This window comes from Bos indicus x Bos taurus, chromosome 5 (genome assembly GCF_003369695.1).
Source record: "Bos indicus x Bos taurus breed Angus x Brahman F1 hybrid chromosome 5, Bos_hybrid_MaternalHap_v2.0, whole genome shotgun sequence".
Lineage (NCBI taxonomy): Eukaryota > Metazoa > Chordata > Mammalia > Artiodactyla > Bovidae > Bos > Bos indicus x Bos taurus.
The window spans coordinates 44,469,963-44,494,927 of record NC_040080.1 but is presented as its reverse complement, the minus strand read 5'-3'; the positions used below and the strand labels follow the sequence as shown (position 1 = coordinate 44,494,927).

Genomic DNA, 24,965 nt, shown 5'->3' with positions numbered 1-24,965 from the left:
TGCCCTTGTCTTGATGAACATGGTACTCAGTTCTTCGGCGTGCTGCTTGCCCTCTTCAGTGGTCATCTGCCTCTTGTTGGCCAGGTCCATCTTGTTGCCCACCAGCAGCATGATGACGTCACTGCCCCTGTCTGTCCTGACATCAGCAATCCAGAGGCCTGGGATGACCTTCATGCTGCTGAGTCTTGCTCAAGGACATTGCCTATCACCACCAGTGGCTGCCAAGGAGCTGACACCATTGGCCTCTGAGTTCTTTCCACACCGAGCATCACTCCTGCCACACTCACCTTCATTTTCGTAGTTTCTAAAAACTAGGCGCTGGACTGGGGACTAGGAAAATGGGGTTCTTGGTCTGCCTCTGGTGCTGTGACCATGGGTGAATCATGTGACCATCCCAGGCCTCACTGTCTTCAGCTGTAAAATGGATATGAGAGCTGTTCAATAGTACTTTGAACATCTTTCACACTTCTTCCCAGAGCACAAACTCCAGTTCCCTCTTGACCCTTGGTTGGGCTATAACCCCTCCACCAAGATTTCCACCCCCACCCATGGATGGCTTATCACTTTTGTTAAAGCATTTCTCAGGTTTATTTAATTCATAGTACCTACAATGCTCTGTGAAGGTGAAGTGCTAGTTACTCAGTTGTGTCCAGTTCTTTGTGACCCCATTGACTGTAGCCCACCAGGCTCCTCTGTCCATGGGATTTTTCAGGCAAGAATACTGGAGTGGATAGCTATTCCCTTCTCTGGGGGATCTTCCCAACACAGGAATCAAACCTGGGTCTCCCATGTTGCAAGCAGATTCTTTACTGTCTGAGCCACCAGTGAAGCCCTGTACCATGGACTGTGCTACTCACATAATCTTCTTAACATAGATGTCTACCCTCATCTTCATCTCAGAGAGAAGCAAACTGAGGCACAGAAAGGTTAATCAAACAGCTAGTGAATGGGTGAGTGGGGATTCAAAACTAGACAGTTCCAGATTCCAGGGGCTTAAGAACCACCCCTTTATCTCTAATGTTCAATGTGACTTCCTTTGGCCCTGAAGACAGACCTTGTATTTCTCTACCTTCTGCTTTTTGCATTTGGCAGCTGTTCTATAAATAGTTGTTGAATGGAGACATGAATGAATGATAATGTCCAAGGTCTTCCAGAGGCCCAGGAGAGGCAGGGATGCTGGCTTTGCTTTGCAGGTGGTAATTGTATTAGTTTGCTAGGACTGCTGGACTGAACTACCACAAACTGGTGATTTAAACAACCAAAATGTATTTTCTCATAGCTCTGGAGGCTGGAAGTCCAAGATCAAGGTGTCAGGCAAGGCTGCTTCCTTCTGAGGGTTGAGAGAATGGACATGTTCCAGACGTCTCTCCCAGTTTCTGGTGGTTTTCTGGCTGTCTTTGGCACTGACTCTTGGGTGCATCACCCAGCATTTTCCCCATGCTCCTGTCTGTGTCCAGATCTTCCCTTTTTTAAGAACACCAGTCAAACTGAAACAGAGATCCACCTTACTCCAGAGTGATGTCATCTGAGCTCCTTATGACTGGAAGGACCCTATTTCCAAATAAAATTACATCTGGAGGTACTGGAGGTTAGGGCCTTATATGAATTTGAGGGAGGAGGACACAATTCGATGCACAGTGGGAATTAACTTCCTAGGAGGTCCTGTCTGACACAGTGTCTGTCCCTGAACTGGGCCTTTCTCCCTTTCATTCACTGCCTTTCTCCGACCCCAGGGCCTTAGCACATACTGTCCCCCTGCCAGACACACTCAGGCTCACCCTCTGCTCTCAGTACCACCCCCAACACAGACCCCTCCCCCCAGTTGTGTTCCTCCAGAGCACACTGCACTAGCATTCCCACTGGACAGTGGTCCGTTTACCTGTGTGGCTGCCTGTGAGTGCCACAAGCATGGGAACCATGTCTATTTCCCTCCGCTGTACTCCCAGTCCAGCGTCAGGGCCTTGCACACAGGAAAACCTTTGTCAACTTAAGGAACTTTGCCCAAAGAGGTCAAGTGAATAGCCAAGGCCGTGTGGTAGGTTTGTGGCAAAGTACGTTCCAGATCTCCTGACTTTGGGTCTCATGACGTTTAAGGGGTGTGTTTGCCCTCTGGCCTTCCAGTAGACTCACCAAGTCTCATCAGGGCCTGCTGGCCACAGAGGAGCACCCTGATGTTTTGATGGGACTGTAGCCTTGTACAACTCCCCTCACCTTATACCTGGAGTTCTTGCTGACTTTAGAGTGCTTTCTTCCATGTCTGGAGTCCTTTGGAACCCAGGCTGTCACTTCCCTATGGGACAGTGGCCTCTGTCTCCCCCACTCCTTGGAGGTGAAAAGAGCTGTAGCCCTGGGCCCTTGGCTTCCTTGTCCCAGGCCCTACAGACTCATTTCTGCTGGTGCTGAGGCTGATGTATGAAGTCCTGGTCCAAGCCATGGGCTGTTGCCTGGCAACTGCCTCTGAGAGACAAGTTTAAGGTAAGGTCTTGGGTCTTGGATGTCTTGAGCAACTTGGACATCTGGAGAGAAGGAATCAGGCAGGGAGGACCATCACCACCCTTCTACCTGCTTGGGCTCACAGCTCCAGAGCCTCCCCTGAACCCATAGCTCCTGTGGTTCCCATAAGACACAGATTCTAACCCCAAACCCCCATATGACTCTTTCCACCCCCTCGATTCTTCCCGCATTTATTCAGGGTCACCACAGTGCACCAAAGAATTGATGCTTTTGTACTGTGATGCTGGAGAAGACTCTTGAGAGTCCCTTGGACTGCAAGGAGATCAAGCCAGTCAATCCTAAAGGAAATCAGTCCTGAATATTCATTGGAAGGACTGTTGCTGAAGCTCCAGTACTTTGGCCACCTGATGCCAAGAGCTGACTCACTGGAAAAGACCCTGATGCTGGGAAAGATAAAAGGCAGGAGGAGAAGGGGATGACAGAGGATGAGATGGTTGGATGGTATCACTGACTCAAAGGACATGAGTTTGAGCAACTCCAGGAGTTGGTGATGGACAGGGAAGCCTGGCATGCTGCAGTCCATGGGGTCGCAAAGAGTACGACACAACTGAGTGACTGAACAACAACAACCACATTGTACCAACCAAAGGAAGCTAGAGTAACAGTGTGAAAATTTCCCCCTGGAACTGTGAAATGGAATTTCTCCCATTTACTCATTTATCCCAAATCATCTTATGAAGGGCCCACAGCATTGCTAAGCCCTGGGAACATGGATACATCAGGCTTGAACCCTGCCTGGAAGCACAAGGCTAGTGGGACACTCCCCCTCCCACACGCACATGTGTGTGCACAAGTAGTGAGTGACACATAAGAAGTCAGGGAAGCTGGAGGGCTGTGGGCTTCAGAGAGGTGACCTTAGCCCAAGCCCCACTGCCCACACAACCTTGGCTACCAGCAGTCCCTCTGCTCCCAGCCCATGCACAACGGCCACACACACAGCAGGCCCTGTGTTTCACCCCAATGCACCTTCACTCGTGGATATGGCTAAGATGCCTGAGCACCTGCTATATACCCTTCCACTGTATTTACACACTCCTCCTCCATCCTGCTATTGTTGCTGCCTGTCTCATTTCTCCCTGCCATTGAGAGTCTGTCCCTGACCTAACTCCTACCCCACTGGTCAGGCCAAACTGTCCATCACAGTGTCCCACCTTCTTTGTAGCTGGAAAGATGGACTTATGACCCACATCTGACCAATCATGGCATTCTATCACCTTGTCTTTGGTGATCTACCCATATGGCCATCATGTGACCCAATTAGAACCAATCAGCTCTCTTCCACGAGGTCTGAAATTTGGACGCAGCAAAAGAGTAGGTTTACTGCTTTTGGATCAAGCTCTCTAAGGATATAGGCTGAGGTTTGTCAGGAGCATCTTCCACGACTCCTGGAGGACCAGGACTCTGGAAGGCAATACACAAGGAGGCCTGGGCATGCAGAGCTGAGACGGGAGAGAAGGAGTATCCTGATAGAAAGGCATGCATGGCCACACCCCCACTCGGGCACACCAATCTAAAACACGGTGCTAGTCAGAGCAGTTGGCCCAGGCTGGTCGTCATGTGTCACCAACTTTATTGACAAGAGTTTGGGTCAGAATTTTCCTTAGGGCCTCTCAGGCACCCTTGCAGAAGTGGCTCACTTGCCCCAGGAATCAGGAAAGCAGGAGATGCTGGAATGCCAGGGGTCCTCTTCCCTCAGACCCCAGACCCTCCTCAGGGGAGCCCTAGAATGAGGACTGGGCCTCCAGCCTCCAACCCCTGTACAAGCTCTAGTTTTGTACACTTCCTTCCCCCTGATGGGGCCTCACTCTTCCCCAAGCCCTGCCCCCCGATTCTTGGCTTCTGAACCTCAACTTCCCTTCCTTGTATCCTATAGTGTCCTTACCCGCAAGGACTGGAAGACAGAGAAGCCACTTCATGAGAAAGAAGAGGCTGCCTCCACTCTATAATCTGTTACGCCCCAGCCTCACCCACTGCAGTGTACATGGCAGTTTACCCCAGATGACTCCTTTTCTTCCCAAATCCCAGGAGGCAGGCAAACTGGGACACCCACTGCCATTTTATGAAGGGGAAACTGAGGCCCAGAGAGGTCAAGGCTGGACAGGATCTGGAGGTCTCCCAGGTTGTGGTTCCCACAGTTTCTCTGAGGACCCCCCACCTTCTGAAGGGTGGGGGTTGGGAGATTTAGCAAGAGGTGCCACCCTCCTCAGAATCTGTCTCACTGTGGCTCTAAGGGGTCATCTCGGGGAGGGAATCCAGGCCAGCCCAGGCCCAACCTTGGACAGGAGCCTCTCCCTATGGTCTCCCTCCAGCCTCCTCCAGTCTTTTCTTCCTTGAGCCTTTCCAACCTGGACCTGGGGAATGTGAAAGACCAGGAGGCCTGCTCCCCAGCCTGCCAGGGCTGCACCACTCCTCCCAACCTCTCCGGGGAGCCAGGCCCTGCTTCTCAGCTCTGCCCCCAGGCTCCCATCAAGGCCCAACACTTCAGCGTGCTGCAGGCCTCAGGGGTTGCTGGCCCCATACCTTTCAGGGCATTAACTTTTCCACCCTGATGGCATCCTTTCCTTGAGTATGATCAGGCCAGGCACTGACTGGCAACCCAATTTCATTGATGTTGCCTCCGAGGTTAGCCCAGGGGGGCCAAGGTTGGCTCCAAGGTCATGAGACAGATCTGACCTCCACTTCTTCTTCCTCCCCCCTCCCCCTTCTCTTCCTCCTTTTTCTTCCCCTCTCCCTCCTCCTCTTATTCCTCTTCCTTTCAGTTCTATTTAGACGTGCTGCCTTTCCGTGTCAGTCTGCCCAGGCCAGGTCCCTGCCTTAGTTAATGAGAGGGGAGAAGCAGGGAGAATTTCTCCTACGAGAAGGCTCCTGAGCCCTCAAAACCCCGAGACCCCTTCCAACCATAGGACACAAAGCAAGATGCTTTGAAGGTTGGTAAGCTGCCCCCAACAGGGCCTGAGCTAGCCTTTGGGGGGCCTGTGCAATATGGGGTCCTTGTTTAAGAAAAGGAATACAACATTACAAAGACAAAATTAGACTCAGAGCCTCAGAAGGACCCAAGCAGTCAGGAACCCTGAAGCTGGACTTAATTAGCTTCCTGGAAAATCTGCATCTTCTCTTGTCCAGGAACACAGGAGTCCCGGCACTGACCATCTGGACCAAGAATGCCTGGAGGTTATCGGGTTGTTCAGCAGGTGAGACCTGAGGTCCAGAGAGGAGAAGGGCTGGCCCTCAGCCTTGCAGCAAGAGGAGCAGAGCTGATGTGGGGCCTGGGCAGTCTCACACCCCTTCTCCCTACCAGGGGAGACTTCCTCCCATTTGGGGCTGCAGTATTGACCCCTATGAATACTGGGCTCCACTCCCTCTTTTGTGAACCTGACTAAGCCCAGGAAATCCAAGGCCTTGGTTTATCCTTCTGAGGGCCAATATTCAGGATTCTCTGTCTCTGAAGGGGAGAGCCCATCTGTACCTCTCCCCTTGTTTGTGCTGTGCGTGCTAAGTCGCTTTAGTCATGTCTGACTCTTTGCGACCCTATGGAATGAAGCCCACCAGGCTTCTCTGTCCATGGGATTCTTCAGGCAAGAATAGTGGAGTGGCTTGCCATGCCCTCCTCCAGGGGAACTTCCTGACCCAGGGATCGAACCCTCATCTCCTGTGGCTCCTGCATTGCAGGCAGATTTTTTACCCCTGAGCCACCAGGGAAGTTCCACACCTCCCCTTATCCTGACCCTATTCAGGAAGATCCACCCAGCGGTGATGCCCCTCCAGACTTATCAGATAGAGCTCATCCAGGCCGCTGTCTCCCATCCCTGAGTCACACAAGGCCCAGAGAGGGGGAAGCCACCTATCTGAGGTCACACAGTAAGTCACACAGCAAGGGCCCAGGCCTCCAAATATTCCATCACGGGCCCTGCTACCTCGGGTGGCACACCCTAGGCGCACCCACAGTCTCTGCCCATTCCTCAGGCTACGCTGGCCCTCCACAGGCCCCTAGAGATAGCTGATGTGCAGCGTGTCGGATTTCTCCCCAGCCAAGGGTTCTTGGGGTAGGAACTGACGCTCCTTGCTGGTGGTGCTGCTGGGAGGCCGCTCCTGCCCACTGGGACCTGGCTGTATGATCTGGTTGACCCGGCCGTTCATCTCCCCCCAGTCCCCCTGCTTCCCTGCTCCCTCATGCCGGTCCTCCCTGTCTCCAGCCTCCTCTTCCTCCTCTGTCTTCTCTGGAGGCCCCACAGGAGGCTCCTGGTTTTGCACACGGCGGGAGGGCCTCAGCAGGACCCTTCGGAAGCCCTGCTTGAAGCGGTAGGAGAGGAAGCCATAAAGGATGGGGTTGGCACAGCTGTTGGCATAGGGCAGGGCCACCACCAGGAAATAGAGGCCGAAGAAGGCAGGCTCCTCGGGCAATGGGCACACCACATTGATGATGTTGAGCACGTAGAAGGGCATCCAGCAGAGGACGAAGAGCGCCACCACGGCCACCACCATGCGTGTGACCTTGCGCTCAGAATGCCGCCGCCGCTGGCACGAGGGGGCCCGCACCCGCCGCCCGGCGGAGCGCACCTTGACCACGATAAGCAGGTAGCAGAGGCAGATGACCAGCAGCGGCCCAAAGAAGCCCAGCGCGGCCGTGTAGATGATGAAGCCAGCCCGCCAGGCAGCCGCCGGCTCGGGCCACTGCATGTGGCAGGTGCTCATGCCACGGGGCACACCCGAGAAGACCACCACAGGCAGCACCACTACGGCCGACGCCACCCAGACAGCCGCACTGACTGTGCGGGCCACGGGTGCCGTGCGCCAGCGGGCTGAGCGGGTGGGGTGCACCACGGCCAAATAGCGGTCCACGCTCATGACCGTGAGGCAGAAGATGCTGGTGAACTGGTTGATGCCATCCACAGCCATGACCAGGCGGCACATGAGGGAGCCGAAGGGCCAGTAGGACAAAGCATTCTGGGCAGCCAGGAAGGGCAGCCCCAGCATGAAAAGCTCATCGGCCAGGGCCAGGTTGAGGATGTAGACGTTGGTGACCGATGGGGTGGCCGTCTGTCGCAGGACCACGTAGATGACCAGGGAGTTGCCCAGCAGGCCCACCACGCACACCACCAGGTAGACCAGTGGGATCAGAATGCCGCTGACAGCCAGCCCTGCCGCACTTGATGCTGCAGACACATTTCCGAGGACAGCATCTGGGGGCCAGGCTGAGGAGGTGTTCCCGGGTTCCGAGGTCACAGGCAGCAGTGAAAGGGAGCCAGGGGTGTTCATGGCCAAGAGAGGGTGGGTCAGCAGCCAGCTATTGGCCTGGAGGAGGGAGGACACAGCTTGGTCAGGGCAGGGCATGACTTTCTCTCCGTAGCTCTTCCCCCATCACACTGAACTTGGAGACTCCCTGCGCATCTGCCCAGAGTTGGACAAGTCATTCATTCATTCTGCACAGGCCAGCAAGGGAGGCTGGCAAGGTAGCTCCACTTCTCAGACAAGAAAACTGAATCTTAGAGAGGTAAAGAGAACACCCTATATGACATAATAGGGGTGCAGCAGGGGACTTGGGCTTGCTTGCTCCAGAGGGCAAGACCAGCAGTGGCCTGGTCCCTTCCCCTGTGCACAGGACGAGTGTTCCACAAATGTTTCAGTAAAGGGGCGAGTGGATCATTCAGTCAGCTGCTGACAACATAGGTCCTTTTCTCTATACCAGCCCTTTTCAAATGCTTTTGACACAGTGCCTTTTATATTGCAATTCAGTGATGTCACACTCTTCCATACATAATATGTGCCCTTTCTACATATGATTGCCTCACTGGCAGAGACCCAAGTGGATCACCCACTGAGATAGACTCTGAGATAGACTGTGTCCTTCCCACCCCTAAATGATTTGTTAAAACCCTAACCTCCAGTGCGATGATGTTAGGAGGGAGAGCCGCAATGGGGGGTGATTAGGACACAGGGGTAGAGTCTTCATGAATGGGATTAGTGCTCTTTTGAAGAAAGGTCCTAGATCCCTTCTGCCATGGGAGGAAACAGCTAGAAAACAGCCAGCTGGGAACCAGGAAGCAGGTCCCCACCATATACTGAATCTCCTGGCACCTTGATTTTGGGTTTCCCCATCTCCAGAATGGTGAGGAATGAATTCCCATTGTGTATAAACCATCCAGTCTATGGTATTCTGTTAGAGCAAGCCGGACAGACTAAGACATCCCCAATAGATCTCAGCTCACACACTTGAAAACATTGCTGCATATCACCCATCCTTAACGCTGAGCCCAAGTCTCTAGATGAACTTCAGCAGATCCATAACCACCCCCCACCCCCTGCCAAACTCCGGTGAAAGGTAACAACGCCTCCTTGTATTTTCTGGGCAGAGCCCAGCGCATTCATCCGATTCCTCAGATTCTGAATGCAGTTAAGAACCACACACTCAGAGGTGTCCCCTTCCCTGGAAATCAAAGCCCCTGAGGATCCTCTCGGCCTGGCCCATCCCACTGTGCCCCCCCACAAAGGCCCTGCCTAGGATGATGGACTGTGAACTTGGGGGGTGGGCAGCTGCTGTCCCTCCTGCTCCCACGGCTGACTGATGGTGGAGAAATTCATAACATGCTGGAGGTGAGGACAAGAATAGTCAGCTCCCCCCTGTACCAGTGGGGTGGGCTCCTCTGAGAAGAGGGCACTTCAAGGAGGCCTTCAAGTGTGAGTAAGAGCTTGCCCAGCGGCTCAGTGGGAACCAGCACCCCACCCACTCTGTGAGCACCTTCTTACTGCACTTCTCCTGTGTTATGAGGAGCCAGGCCTCCTCCCGGTGTCCCTGCTGGACTTGACTCTCCTTAAGCGTGGAGATGCTCATATTCAGCTCTGGTCCTTTCCCGTGTCCCTTCCACACAAGTTCTGTCTCAGTGTCTGAGGCACTGAGTGAATCAGAGGAACCCCGGGTGGACAAATCTCGACACAAAGGATGAACTGCTGACGGAGGGGATCCAGGCCCTGCTGGGGTAGGGCCCCTGGCCTAGGATGCCCTCGCCTCCTCAGCAGGACTCCCTGGCTCTCTGGAGACCCAGTTATAGGCCAGAACTGAAGGCCAGAGCCTCCTCTGGGACTGGACCTTCTCCCTTTTCCAAATGATGCCCCTTCCCCAAGTCGCTCGGCTGCTGGCTTCCCTGACTCCCTAGGGAAACCCCGAGGGAGAAAGAAAGCTCTCAGGGGAAACTTCCTCCAGTGTCCCCTTGCCTGCCCAGCCCTGGACCTGAAATGCCTTCAGCAGGACCTATGGTCCCCACTGCCCTGTCCTGACACAGCTTTTCAGATGTAAAGCTCCTTCAAAGGGGAAGCACCCCAACTCAGAGCAGACACCTCTGGGTGGGTGAGTATGTCTGATTGTCCTTGCACGATGACCTGGATTTTCCAAGGACTCTGAGAAGGCAGGGCAATGCCAAAAACGGGAAAGAACCCCTTCACCCTGGCTCCTCCTTACGCTTCCCCAGGCCGACTGCATTCAGAGCATCCCCTCCTTGCTCCTCCAAGCCTCAGGAGAGCCCTCAATCTGCCATCACCCAGACTCTAGTTGACGGGCAGTCTGAAAGATGGGCTCATAGGATCTTAACAGTACTGCCGGTTCCTGGGGACTGATCCCTGACTGCCAGGCTCCAGGCTCAGCAGTGATGTGCAGCATCGTATAGGGTCTTATGAAGAAGGCACTAAGTTGTCCCCACAGTACACACAGGGACCAAATGAGGCCTTGCGCTCGGCTCACACAGTTGGGAAGGGGCAAAGCTGGGAGGATTCATTACACCAACTCCCGACCCATCCATTTCACAGGCCAGCAGACAGGCCAGGCCTAGAGAAGGCACTTGTTTTAGGATCATAACTGGTCAGGGAAACCAGATGGTATCCAGCTTTCCTACTAGCCTATTCAGAACTCTCCTTACTGCTCCTTAGGCTCTTGAACTATTAAGATCATGGATCCAAATCCCTAGACCCTTAGAGACTTAAAAATTGAATTTTAGAGTCGTAGAACTGACTTGTAGAGTCATAGATTTTTAGACTCTGTGTCTTTGAATTGGAGAAGTTCAGATTTCCAGAATGTTGGAATCAGCCCTTAGACCCAGAATTGTGAATCTGGGAACTTAAGAGTCCAGACCTCCTTGGCTGGGGAGCTCTACGTCACCAATCCATCCACCTCACCTCCTGTGTGCAGATCCTCTTTATAGCATCCCCGTCAGGTGGCCAATCACAGCCCAGGGCTGGAGGAGGGAGGCTCCTAACAGAGGAGCAGTGAGCCAGGCAAACCTAATTTCCAGGCTGCAGGGACAGATGCCCTGGGGGAAGCTTGAGGGTGAGCTCTGAGGATGGCATCTCCTGACCAGACACACACCTGTGTACCCACACACACACACATACGTGCTAACACACATGGCCTTGGCAGGAACACAGTGTACCAGCCAGGCCCTGCCTTCGTGCAGGAGAATTAAACAGCCCCTCCCAGAGCCCCTGGCCCCCCTGGAAGACTCCTTGCCTCCGCCTTTATCTGGGCGCATCTTCCCTGTCAAAGTTTAACAGGCCAGAGTGCCAGAAGCAAGGAAATTATAGCTTTCCTCGGGTGTAAGTCAGACCTGCAATTTAGATGCTGCCTTTTAAGGAGCTGGGGTACTGTGCATGATCTGGTTCATCCTTTGGAGAGGAGGGCCTTTTCCTCCCTGTCTGGTTTATCTTTGACACATGCTTGCCTGAGAACCGGGGGCAGACTCCTTGGAAGACTTTTCCAGAGGGAACAAGGGTCCAGAGAGGGTGAGTGGCTGCCCTGAGCCCCGCAGCAATTCAGAACAGCCCTCATGGATGCCAGATCATTCTCCGTTTGTCTATATCCCACCCTCTTCCCTTCTAGATTGCTGGCTTTTAGGCACAGGACCCTGAGTTATTTGTACTTGTAACCCTAGCACCCAGCACAGCACCCAGGGCAGCACCCAGGGCATCGCAGATGTCAATAGACCAAGAAGTTCAGCAAGTAGAACTCAAAGCCAGGTGGGAGGATGCTCCTGGGATAGGCCTCAAACATACATCATGAGATCCTCGCCAAGCCCAAGAGGGAGGGTTTTTAGAGAGGAGGAAGTTGAGGTTCAGAGAAGTTCGATAAGTTGTACAAGGTCACTCATCTGGTAAGTGGGAGGCCAGAAGTTGAGCCCAGCTCTGCCTATTACTAAACCGTCAGTGCCTCCTGGTTCTGCAGGCTTCCCTGAAGGCCTTGGGCTGAGAGATAACAAGGACTGAAACAGCCCTGGACAACACAGGCTGATGGTCCCTGGCTGACTCCGCATTCTACTTGCTCTCTGCTCCCCTGGGCCTGCCCCCCAGGAAGAGGCCCAGATGGTCTGTGCCCACTTCAGACCTGACCCTCAGGAGCACAGCCCACAAGTCCATAGCCCCTAGGTTGGGGACTTAGGGTCTGCCACAAAGGAATGATGCCAAATTGCTGTGTGACCTTGGACAACTCACTTCCCACCTCTGACCTCAATTTCCTCCTATTAAAATGAAGACGAATGTACCCACCTTCCAGGGTTGTTGTAAAGATTAAATGGGAGTGTGCTGAGCACAGTGCCAAGTCCAGAAGGGGAGCTCAGGAAAGCTGGCACTTAAGCTAAATGCCATGAGGCATCTGGTTTGTCCAGCTCCGACACTGCTGTTTTGTGATTCCAAGATTCTGGAGTCATGATATGAGATTCCGAGATTAAAGCACACCCCCCAGGCCCCAGGCCCCTTCTGTCCATCAAGAGGTCACAGGAAGTCCTCCTTTCTCCCTAGACCTTCCTACCCTCTCCCAGCCCCCAGCCCCAGCCTCCCAAGTTCATCCTGGGCAGAAGGTGGGCTCCAGCACCCCACCCTCTGGGACCCCATCCAGGCCCCAGCCTCCTTACCTGCCCATGGGACGAGGGCTTCCCTCCTTGCAGCCAGGCTGGTTATCATTCTGCTGTCCCCTCTCCCTGCCCAGTCCCCAGGAGTCCCTGAGCACCCCTGAGCTGGGGTCCCCACACAGTGCCCACTTCTAGACTGCTGGCGGGACCGGGCCCCCTCCGACGCCTGCAGCGGCCACAGCCACGTCTGCCCACAGAGCCGCTCCCATCTGGTCTCCGGCCCTGACTTCCCACCGCCTGGTGCGTCACCCCCCCAACTGCAGGACACGTCCTGGGTGGTGGGGGGAAGGGACACAGATGGGGGGTCTGCAGGCAGGAGGCTGGGGGTGGGGTGCAGGGAGAAACCTCCCTCCCAAGGAAAAGAAGAGAAATGAGGAACAGAGGACTATAAGAAACCAATAGAAAGAGAGGGGAAACGGGGGTCGGTCGGAGGTGGAAAGACAGGGAGAGACAGAGAGAGAAGACGGCGAGTGGGTGGAAAGCCAGAATGAGGGGGAGTGATGAGAAATGCGTGACAGGAGAAGAGAAAAGAGGAGAAAAGAGCAGAGAAGGGGCCAGAGGGAGGGATGCAGAGAGAGATGCAGGGAGAGAGCACAGGGAAGGAAGGAGGGGAAGGAGGGGGTGGCAGGGAGAGTGACAGAGAAGGATTGTGCCACAGATGGTGACATGGAGAGCCAGGCAAGGAGGGGGCAGGAGTAGGGGTGCGGGAGGGGCCGGGAGGAGGGGCCGGGAGGAGGGGCCAGAGCGCAGGTGCGGGTGAGGGAGGAGGGGCAGCAGGTTAGGGGAGGAGGCTGGAAGTGGGGTACAGATCTTGTTACCGGGGAGATTTCAGCCACCCACGCTGGCCTTGGCTCTCGCAAGGGGTTGGAAAAGAGAGTGTGGTACTCAGGGGAGCTGGGGGCCGAGAGCCAGTGGCGGGACGCCTCCGAGGCTACGGTGCACACATCCCCAGTGCGACAGCTGGGTTCCAAGGTCAGTGCTGCAAGGAGGGCTGGGAGCATGGGGTGAGCACTGGGTGGGGAGTCCACAGTGCTATGGTCTGGCTCCCCCAGCCACAACGGGAGGCTGGGTGGGGGCTATCAGCCTTGAGACTGGTTGAGCCTGGGGAGCCCCCAGGCAGGGTGAGGAATAGAAAGGTAGGGTAAAGAATAACTACTTCAGGCTTTGGGGGCCAAGAGACAACATGAAAGCTGTTATACAGGAGAACACAAATTCCCACTCTTTGTCAATTGACAAAATTTCAAATATAATAATAGGAATCAAGGACTTTTTTATTTTGTTTTTGGTGATACAGATCTACTACTGAGAAGAGTAGAATTCTTTTTCCCCCCCTTTTTTTTGGAGAAGGGTAATATTTTGCTTCATTGGAGTTCAAAGTTAGCATTTCCTTTCCTCAAATCAGTTGCAAATGGTCTTCTGTAAAATCCATCCTTAGCTGGCAGGCTGTAAAAAAAAAAAAAAAAAAGGCACGCAGTGAGCCAGACTTGGCCCCTGGACCATATTTGCCAACCCTTAAGATCTCTGTCTGGAGCTTGAGCACAGGCCTGATTGCCCCTGGATGCCATGCCCTAGCTCATGCCAACCAACCATGTGACCATAGGTAAGTTGTCCCCTCTCTGGGCCATGAGGAGTTTCCTCATCCGGACCATGGGGAGATTGTTGTTCACTTGCTACATCCTGTCTGACTCTTTGTGACCCCATGAACTGCAGCATGCCAGGCTTCCCTGTCCTTCACCATCTCCTGGAGTTTGCTCAAACTCATGTCCATTGAATCGATGATGCCAACTCGTCCTTTGTTGCCCCCTTCTCCTCCTGCCCTCAATCTTTCCCAGCATCAGGGTCTTTCCCAGTGAGTTGGGTCTTCACATCAGGTAGCAAAAGTATTGGAGCTTCAGCTTCAGCATCAGTGCTTCCAATGAATATCGAGGGTTGCTTTCCTTTAGGACTGACTGGTTTGATCTCCTGTCCAAGGGACTCTCAAGAGTCTTCTCCAGCAACACAGTTTGAAAGCATCAGTTCTTTGGCACTCACCCTTCTTTATGTACGGTCCCGCATTCACAACCGTACATGACTACTGGAAAAACCATAGGTTTGACTGACATTTGTCAGCAAAGTGATATCTCTGCTTTTTAATATGCTGTCCAGGTTTGTCACAGCTTTTCTTCCAAGGAACAAGTGCCTTTTAATTTCATGGCTGCAGTCACCATTCACAGTGATTTTGGAACCCAAGAAAATAAAATCTGTCACTGCTTCCACTTTTTCCCCTTCTATTTGCCGCGAAATGATGGGACCGGATGCCATGACCTTCATTTTTTGAATGTTGAGTTTTAAACCAGCTTTTTCACTCTCCTCTTTCACCTTCATCAAGAGGCTCTTTAGTTCCTCTTCTCTTTCTGCCATTAAAATAGTATCATCTACATATGTGAGGTTGCTGGTATTTCTCCCAGCAATCTTGATTCCAGATTCTGGGCAGATGGGACTCAGTCACTCCTAAGTTCCTCTTTCAACAAGAGCATCATAAGTGCATCAGTATCAGGTAGTAACAACAGCATTTTGGGCTTCCCTGGTGGCTCAGCTGGTAAAGAATCTGCCTGCAATGCAGGAGACCTGGGTTTGATCCCTGGTTTGGGAAGACCCCCTGGAGAAGGGAACAGCAACCTATTCCAGCATTCTGGCCTGGAGAATTCCATGGACTGTACAGTCCATGGGGTCACAAAGAGTAGGACACAACTGAGTGACTGTCACTTTCATTTCTTTTATGAAGCCTGCATCCCCAACTGGCTGTATCACCGAGCCTCGTGGCTACCACACCGCCAGTGGTGAGCAGTGTTAGCATATTCAATTTCCAGATGGAGAAGCCAGGGTCAGAGAGGGCAAGCAGTTTGCTCAGATCACACAGCTAGTGAGTGGAGAGGCAGAGTGACTTCGTGCCAAAGACATCTTCTTAAGCACCTTGCCCACTTGGGTGGCCTGACCCCTTCTCAGAAGGCAAGGGGAGGTAAGAGCCAGAAAGGGAGGGAAGAAGGCAAGGAATCTTTATTGAGCACCTACTATGCACCAAGCCCCTTTCCACACTGGGCCATTCCTCAGGACCAGGGCTGGACTGACTCTGTGGCTAGGTCCCCAGTGCTTGTGTGTTATAGACCCTCAGAGAGCCAGCAAGACAATGCCTTCAGAGGTGGTAGTCAGCACACAGTAGGACTATGGGGGACACAGCGCTTCTGCCTAGAGCCCATTCCCCAACAAGGCCCTCCCTCCAGGCATCAGTGATCTGTGTGCACAAGTTCAAAAGGGGCAGGTAGGCTCTGAGACTCCTAGGAATGAGGGGTGACATCAGAGACACTGTCCCTCTCTCACCCAAGGCCCTCCAGCAGCTTCTCAGAAGCTCACAATAAAGCCTAGCCCCTGCAGGCTTTACACCCTCCCGGCCTGCTGCCTGCCCGAGTCTCCTCTGCTGATTTCCTTCACCTACCTGTGGGTTAGGCACACCTAGCCTCTTTCAGTCACTCTTCTGTTCTATCCTCCATTCATTCATTAGACGGGTGATCTCAGAAAGCCTTCTGCTGGTGAGAGAGATGGGGCAGGAAGGGCTGTGCTCTGTGTTGAGGTGAGGACCTGCTTGCGTGTTTGAGGGACCAGGAGGAGACCAGCATAGCTGGAGAAGAGGGAAGCAGGGAGGCCGCCGAGGCCAGAACACAGAGGGCTTTGTTATCTCAGGCCGAACGTGTTGGGAGTCTCGCAGGACATGAGCAGAGGAGTCTTGTGATCTGGTATATGGTTTTCAAAGGCTTGCCAGAACCGGTGAGAAAGTATTAGTCATCCTCAGGGCTTTTGCACAGGCTGTGCCCCTTGTTTGGATGCTCTCCGTATCTTCGGTGCTGGGTTGTGAGCTCCAGAAGAGCAGACTCTGTGTGTGTCCCCGTGGTGTCCCCAGACCTGGCACCAGTCTGGCACTGCACATTCAATGAGGAGAGAATGGATGGATGGATGAATGGATGGATGAATGGGTAGCTGCAGTGAAAGGCAGAAGGGGAGACCGATCTGCTGAACATCAGCTGGAGGTTGAAGAAGTGGTGAGGGATCCCAGGCACCAGGTCAAGGGAAGTGTGACCTGAGTCAGACATTGATTCCACTCAGGGAGTATTCCCTCAACAGGAGTGGCCTTGAAACCCCTCATCAGCCCCTCCTCCTGGGGATGGCAAGGCAGAAGGAAGTGCAACTCCACACCTATGAGCTCTGGGAAGCTGGGACACTGTGTCTGGGAGCTGTGGAGTGGCCCTGCCCTGCTTGGCACTGAGGTCCATGGTGCACCTCTAATCTGGGCCTGAACCTGGCACCTTGGTCTGTCACGTCTACCTGGTGTCCTGGAGGGGCTGTTGAGCCCATCTCCCCAGAACAGAACAATGTTATGTCTCCCCCATCAGACTCTGACCTCCTCAAACCTAGGGTCATGCCTCCAGCCTCAGCCTAGAGGGCTCCCCAAGACTGACTGTGTCTCTGCCATCAGACGGGTGGTTTTCCAAAAACTGGGGCCCAGATTCCTCCTATTTCTGAGAAGCAGGATAGATTCTCCTGCTCCTTCTCCTCCACAATGTGCAGGTTAGAGCTGGCTACTGGGCAGCTACTGATGCTGAGGTCTGTCCTCTCAACTAAGAAGAAATTAGCCAAAACCCCTTCCCAGCCCAGGCCCTGGGGTTTCATTGTCACTGGAGTCCCTATTAAAGGGTGTCCTGGCTCAGAGAGTAAAGCATCTGTCTGCTATGCGGAAGACCCAGCTTCGATCCCTGGGTCGGGAAGATCCCCTGGAGAAGGAAATGGTAACCCACTCTGGTACTCTTGCCTGGACAATCCCAGGGACCAAGAAGCCTAGTAGGCTACAGTCCATGGGGTCACAAAGAGTTGGACACAACTGAGCAACTTCACTTTCACTTTCTTTTCTGGTTCATCAGCCCCTGCTGTGTCCTCCTGGGGTTGAATCTCAGCTTTGCCACTTATTGACTGTGTGACTTTAGATATGTGACTTAACTTCTCTGAACCACAGTCCATCATCTTAAACACCTACTGCACAAGATCACAGGGAACGAGAATTAGTGAACTCTTTTACCCAGCAACAGTTCCCAGGGACACTTCCTGCAGTCGAAAGAGATGGGTTAGCAGACTGGGCTGGTGAGTTTGAGTCCCTGATCTGCTTCAGTGAAGCAGCACAACTTTGAGAAACTCATCTGCAAACCTTCTTCTTCAGTATCATGTGCGCCCACTTCCCACCCAGCCCCGAAGTTTCATGAAAAGGTCAAATGAAGGAAATGCCTATCAGCTTGTCTCTGCCCCTCCCGGCATTAAGCCTTATTGCTTTTACTTGAAACTCTCATCTTTCTATCTGTCCCCGCTCTCCATCCCTGAAAGCTCCCTTCTGGGCCAGATCACCATCACCTCTTATTGGCCCGCCTGCTTCTGCCCTCATCCCCTCCTCACCAAAGAGAAAGAGTCTGCTAAAAACAAGTCATGTCAGTTGCTTCCACCTTGAGACCACTCTAAGGCCACCTGCAACTGTAGAATGAAAACCACGGTCCCCACCATGGCTGGGTACCCATTTAAGCTGCCTCTGCCTGTGTCTCTTCCTACTCACCCTTCCTCTCTAAGAGACATGGCCTTCAGGGAAAACACATATGCCCCAGGCCCTTTGTACAAGCTGTTTCCAGGCTCTCTAACCATCCTTCAACAGGTTCAGGGTGTCAGATACTCAGGGAAGCCTTCTCTGAAGCCTTTTTATCCTCTGAACTTGCTCCTCTGTGCTTCCTTTTTATCTGTAATGCAATTATTTTTAATTTGCTTTTATCAAAGTACTGTTTGCAAGTATATGTTAAAAACCAATGGTGCTAAACAGATTTCTAACAGAAAAAAAAAAAAAAAAATAGGAGTTCTCCTTTGGCCTTGATCCATTCTCTATCCCAGAGGAAATTTCGCCCCATTAGCTATTTCTCCTTGTATTTATCTCCATTTTTGTTAAATACACCATTTATTTTCCTATCACTTTAATCCCTAGTTTTACCCATCAATACTGACTTCATACTATGGTAAAAAGATTTTAGACTTCTTGCACACTCTAGTCTCTTTCCCCTATCCTCTCAACATAACATACTTCCTGTTAAATGCATATTCAGTGTTTCTGTTATTAATTCAATATAAATATTATTCCCTGCTCAGCCAGGAATTAATAATTGTCTCATTTTTTCATTTGCTTCAGTTCAGTTCAGCTCAGCTGCTCAGTCATGTTTGACTCTTTGTGACCCCAGGGACTGCAGCATGACAGGCTTCCCTGTCCAACACCAACTCCTGGAGTTTACTCAAATTCATGTCCATTGAGTTGGTGATGCCATTCAACCATCTCATCCTCTGTCGTCCCCTTCTCCTCCTGCCTTCAATCTTTCCCAGCATCAGTGTCTTTTCAAATGAATCAGTTCTTAGCATCAGGTGGTCAAAGTATTGGAGTTTCAGCTTCAACATCAGTCCTTCCAATGAATATTCAGGACTGATTTCCTTTAGGATGTACTGGTTGAATCTCCTTGCTGTCCAAGGGACTCTCAAGAGTCTTCTCCAACACCACATCAATTCTTCAGCACAGCTTTCTTTATAGTTCAACTCTCACATCCATACATGACTACTGGAAAAACCATAGCTTTGACTAGACAGACCTTTGTTGGCAAAATAATGTCTCTGCTTTTTAATATGCTGTCTAGGTTGGTCATAACTTTTCTTCCAAGGAGCAAGTGTCTTTTAATTTTATGGCTGCAGTCACCATCTGCAGTGATTTTGGAGCCCCAGAATATAAAGTCTGACACTATTTCCACTGTTTCTCCATCTATTTGCCATGAAGTGATGGGGCCAGATGCCATGATCTGAGTTTTCTGAATGTTGAGCTTTAAGCCAACTTTTTCACTCTCCGCTTTCACTTTCATCAAGAGACTCTTTAGTTCTTCTTCACTTTCTGCCATGAAGGTAGTATCATCTGCATAGATGAGGTTATTGATATTTCTCCTGGCAAACTTGTTTCCAACTTGTGCTTCATTCAGTCCAGAATTTCTCATGATGTACTTTGCATATAAGTTAAATAAGCAGGGTGACAATATATAGCCTTGAAGTACTCCTTTACCAATTTGGGACCAGTCTGTTGTTCCATGGCTAGTTCTAACTGTTGCTTCTTAACCTGCATACAGATTTCTCAGGAGGCAGGTCAGGTGGTCTGGTATTCCCATCTCTTTCAGAATTTTCCACAGTTTGTGGTGATCCACACAGTCAAAGGCTTTGGGATAGTCAATAAAGCAGAACTAGATGTTTTTCTGGAACTCTCTTGCTTTTTCGATGATCCAGCAGATGTTGGCAATTTGATCTCTGGTTCCTTGGCCTTTTCTAAATCCAATTTGAGCATCTGGAAGTTCATAGTTGACGTACTGATGAAGCCTGGCTTGGAGAATTTTGAGCATTACTTTGCTGGTGTGTGAAACGACTGCAATTGTGTGGTAGTTTGAGCATTCTTTGGCATTGTCTTTCTTTGAGATTGGAATGAAAACTGACCTTTTCCAGTCCTGTGGCCACTGCTGAGTTTTCCAAATTTGGTGGCACATTGAGTGCAGGACTTTCACAGCATCATCTTTTAGGATTTGAAATAGCTCAACTGGAATTCCATCACCTCCACTAGCTTTGTTTGTAGTGATGCTTCCTAAGGCCCACTTGACTTCACATTCCAGGATGTCTGGCTCTAGGTGAGTGATCACACCATCATGATTATCTGGGTCGTGAAGATCTTTTTTGTACAGTTCTTCTGTGTATTCTTGCCTCCTCTTCTTAATATCTTCTGCTTCTGTTAGGAATTTTAGGAATCAGCAAACTAAAATGGACTGGAATGGGTGAATTTAACTCAGATGCCCATTATATCTACTACTGTGGGCAAGAATCCCTTAGAAGAAATGGAGTAGCCATCATAGTCAACAAAAGAGTCCAAAATGCAGTACTTGGATACAATCTCAAAGCAACAGAATAATCTCTGTTTGTTTCCAAGGCAAACCATTCAATATCACAGTAATCCAAGTCTATGCCCCGACCAGTAATGCTGAAGAAGCTGAAGTTGAATGGTTCTGTGAAGATCTACAAGACCTTCTAGAACTAACACCCCAAAAAGATGTCCTTTTCATTATAGGGGACTGGAATGCAAAAGTAGGAAGTCAAGAAATACTCGGAGTAACAGACAAATTTGGCCTTGGAGTACAGAATGAAGCAAGGCAAAGGCTAACAGAGTTTTGCCAAGAGAACGCACTGGTCATACCAAATACCCTCTTCCAACAAAATAAGAGAAGACTCTACACATGGACATCACCAGATGGTTAATATCGAAATTAGATTGCACCCAATGATGGAGAAGCTCTATACAGTCAGCAAAAACAAGACCGGAGATGACTGTGGCTCAGATCATGAACTCCTTGTTGCCAAATTCAGACTTAAATTGAAGAAAGTAGAGAAAATAACTAGACCATTCAGGTATAACCTAAATCAAATCCCTTATGATTATACAGTGGAAGTGAGAAAGAGTCAAGGGGTTAGATCTGATAGACAGAGTACCTGAAGAACTATAGACTGGAATTTGTGACATTGTACAGGAGGCAGTGATCAAGACCATCCCCAAGAAAAAGAAATGCAAAAAGGCAAAGTGGTTGTCTGAGGAGGCCTTACAAATAGCTATGAAAGGAACAGAAGTGAAAGACAAAGGAGAAAAGGAAAGATATATCCATCTGAATGCAGAGTTCCAAAGAATAGCAAAGAGAGATAAGAAAGCCTTTATTTGCTTAGGGTTTTTTTAATCTTAGTTTTCTTGGACTAAGTTTTTCCATACACTCCTAAAGCTCCATAAAAACCACAACAAACTCCTGGAGTTTCCAGGAGTTAATCTCAGCGATAATTTTTTCTTCAGTTCAGTTCAGTCGCGCAGTCGTGTCCGACTCTTTGCAACCCCATGAATCGCAGCATGCCAGGCCTCCCTGTCCATCACCAATTCCCGGAGTTCACTCAGACTCACTCCTAAACTCCTCCTCTCTGATATCCCAGAATTCTTTCTCCACCATCATATCTGGGATTCCCTTCCTTTTTTTCTTGTATTGGATCCTGTTTCTTGAATCCGATGTCTTCCTCTTTAATGGTTTACTCCCTTATTTTGTCAGCATACATCCTCCAGTAACTTTCTAAGAAAGGATGCAGGCTTGAAAACCATTAATTCTCCTCTTGCCCTTGTTGATAGGCCCAGCTGGGCTTAGAATTCTAGGTTGAAAATCTAGACTGACTCTAGATTGGCAAAGGGCAGTTGTCCAGGTCTCTAGCTTCAAGCTGTTATTTTTATCTTCAATCCTTTGTGTATAACTTTAGGTAACTTTTAAAATATCATTCTGGAAGCTTCTAGAATGATATTTAGCTTTATCCCTAAAATTCTGAAATTTTATAATGCTAGGGTTGTGTCCACACCAACCCCAAGTGTTTGGGGGCACTCAGTGAACCATTTTAATCTGAAGATTTATATTCTTAAATTCTAGGCAAGATTTTTTTTTTTTTATTTCCTGCTGTAACTTTTATTATTTTACTACTGGTCTCATAGATTAATCCTTTAGTCTTCTTGTTGTTTACTTTTACCATATCTTCTATATTCTGAGAGATTCTCTCTCTCTTTTTTTTAGTCTATTTTATCTTCCAACTCTTCTATTTTTAAAAATTTTCATCAGCACATTTTTAATTTCTAAGAGTTCTGTTTCCTGATTATTGCTTTGTTTGGCATTCTATATTTATTTGTGGATATAACACATTTTCTTTTCTCTCTAAGGATAGCAATGGTAATTTCTTTGAAGTTTTCTTCTGATCACTACTATGTCTCTATTTCATGCTAGTTCCTTTTTTTCTGTTTGATTGGATCTCTTTCATGTTAGAACTTTCCTCAGTTAACTAGTCATCTTTGGTTACCCATTCATTCTGCAGAATAAAGCATTAAAAATTGGACTGGAAACTCTATGTAGGAAGGCAGGACTTGCAAAATAGTGAACATTTCTGTAGGAATAGCTGGATGTTTTGTCAAGAACATCCAGATGTCACCAGAACATATAGATGTCATCTATAAGGATTTTCACTGGGGTGGTCAAAGCCTGTCCATGGTTTACTATATGGGATGAATGTATGCCTGGGTGCTTGTATTCCTAAACTGGGTAAGAGAAGGAGGCTGGGGTCTTCTCTGTTAAGTCTTCAGACTTTCACTGAATCCTCTCTTATCAGTCAGCTACTGCTGTGTAACAAACAACCACAAAAAATCCTCTGTGGTGCACAACAATAAGCTTTTATTTCACTACACACCTTCAGGTTAGCTGGGATTGGTTGATCTAGGCAGGGCTTAGATAGCCTGGTCTGCTTTGAGCTGCAGATCTGCAGGTCATCTGGACACTCCTGCTCCCTGTTTCTTATGTACTCTTGGAAATGGCAGGCTTCCTGGGATTTCTTTCATCAGCACAAGAGAACATGGTGCAAGCACATCAAGCCTCTCCTTTTGAGGCATATGCTAACATCCCATTGGCCAAAAGCAAGTCACACAGCCGAGGCAGCATCAGCAGAGTAGGGAAGCACACTCCTCCCCCAGAGGGAGAGGAAGGAGGGAGTGATTATCTGCTAAGTGTAATCAAATCTACCACATCCTCAGTAATCGGTCTTGGGCCTCACCCCATCTGCTTTGTGGCTAGCGTCCTCGAGTCCAGAACTCTCTGGTTGGATTTCCCTGCCTGGGTTAGGGAGGGGTGGTTGCTGGGTGCATAGTGCAGGGGAGAGGACCAGGGAGTCTAACTACTTATAACTACTAAACAACCCCCGGTTTTCAGCCTCCTGCCTCATCGGATACCTGGGTCTGCCACTTTGGAGCCCCCTCACAGTTCTGTAAGGCCAGTTGGTTGCATCTCTCCTGTCTCCAACCCTCCTACCCCACCCTGCCATGGAAGAGCAGGCACTTAGATTTGTCTTTCCTGGGCTCTGTTAAATCATTTACCACCCCTCCATCTGCTCTTCATGGTTATGTGCTGCGGTTTGGGGCCACAGGTGTCTCCTGGTTTCTTTGAAGATGAGAGTTTTGTGTTTCTGTTTCATGTTCTCCTTGTTGTTAGGCTGCTTTTTGGCCAGGGGTGAGGGGGTGGAAGCATCTCTACCTGGCACCTTGAAACCAAGGTCTCTTCCTTTTTCTGTTGAACACACTTTTGTGGTATGTTGATCAAATCCCGTGGCAGATGTTGAGTTACACGTCTGTCTTCTGAGCCTCTGGGGAGCAGGCGGCTGGGTCCCACCCCTCTTTGCCCCTCTAGCTCCCAGCACTTGGCACAGAGTGCACTTTTAGCATATGGGAACTGAATTGAACTGAACTTCAGACTACATGGATGACTGCTCATCATTTTACTTTCTCAAAGCCTTCCAAAGTCTTCTAGAACTATGCTAGATCTGTGTTTCACTCCCCAGAGCCTACTCTGCCCTGGCTCCCACATCCCATGAGGCCTACCTAGATGGAGTCAATTGGCCCCAGTGGTGAATATTTCTTGGGCAGTGGAGGAGTTAAGAGGGTAGGAAGGAGAGTTAAGAGATCAAAGGAAGAGTCAGCAGGGACTTTGGCCCCAAAAGAGGCATTGTTTCAGTATACCATCATATTATCTTTCATGATCCTGTGAGATGGCTGGGCTCAGTCGTCTGGCTCTTCTGTTCCACAGGATGTTGGCTGGGGCTGCAGTCATCTGGGGACTCAACTGGGCAGACATCCAAGATGGCTCCCACACATGACTGATGCCTTGATGAGGATGCTGGAAGGCTGGGCTCAGCTGGGACACTAGAAGGATTGGGTTTCTCTCTCCTTTAAAGTCCATTTTTTTTTTTTTTTTGTCTGCTTGTTCATTTATATAAACAACAGAGGCTTACCCAGCATCCACTAGATGCCAGGTACTTGCTAGGATCATGGTGACCCTACACTGAGGATTCTAAGTGGCATAATTACATTTGTAAATGAAGATGATCTCCCAGGATGCCTGATGGAGGTTAGACAAGGCAGGGAGAGGGCAGGCAGGAAAGCTTGTGAGAAGGCATAACTACTGTCCAGGGGATGATTGCAAGGCCTAGAGCAGGAAGTGATGATGGGCCAGATGACAGGGTAAGTTTAACAGATATTGGGAAGCTAAATTTTCCAGTCTTGGTAACCAGTGAATGCTGGGAGCACAGAATGGGAAAAGCCAGGGGGACCCCTGGCCTCTGTTTTAGAAGAAGACACAAGGATAAGCCAGACTGCAAGACAGAGAGCCCCAAATGAAGTAGGCCTATCTGGCAGGTGCTCTCCTGCCCATCAGGTGATGATTTCATTGCAAGAGGCCAATCACTCATACCCAGTCCAAGCCTGACAGTAGCAGGGTGCTTGGGAGTGGCTGCTGTCAAATGAGTGAACATTACCATGTTGTCAGCTTTTGCCCATAACTAACAGTTCTTCCTGTTTCAAAATTCTTCACTGACTTTCCTCAAGAT

The 24,965-nt window shown here is 50.3% G+C and overlaps 1 protein-coding gene and 1 long non-coding RNA gene across 2 annotated transcripts in view; one reads left to right on the top strand and one right to left on the bottom strand.

Moving 5' to 3' along the window:
* Positions 1-6,146: 6,146 nt before the first annotated feature.
* Positions 6,147-13,079, bottom strand: SSTR3 (somatostatin receptor 3). Its single transcript, XM_027541722.1, has 2 exons — positions 12,405-13,079; positions 6,147-7,806 (listed from the first exon to the last, which is right to left on the bottom strand). The coding sequence occupies exon 2, from the start codon at positions 7,768-7,770 to the stop codon at positions 6,502-6,504; it is 1,269 nt and encodes a 422-aa protein (XP_027397523.1). The 5' UTR covers positions 7,771-7,806; positions 12,405-13,079; the 3' UTR covers positions 6,147-6,501.
* A 71-nt stretch (positions 13,080-13,150) lies between these two features.
* Positions 13,151-24,965, top strand: part of LOC113892631 — a 14,253-nt gene continuing 2,438 nt past the window's right edge. The window contains exon 1 of the long non-coding RNA XR_003511092.1: positions 13,151-13,373. This is a non-coding gene — a long non-coding RNA (uncharacterized LOC113892631). The remainder of the gene's footprint in view (positions 13,374-24,965) is intronic.

Excerpts from the sequence above, each read along its gene's own strand:
- SSTR3 (XM_027541722.1), bottom strand. The coding sequence starts at position 7,770 with ATGAACACCCCTGGCTCCCTTTCACTGCTGCCTGTGACCTCGGAACCC.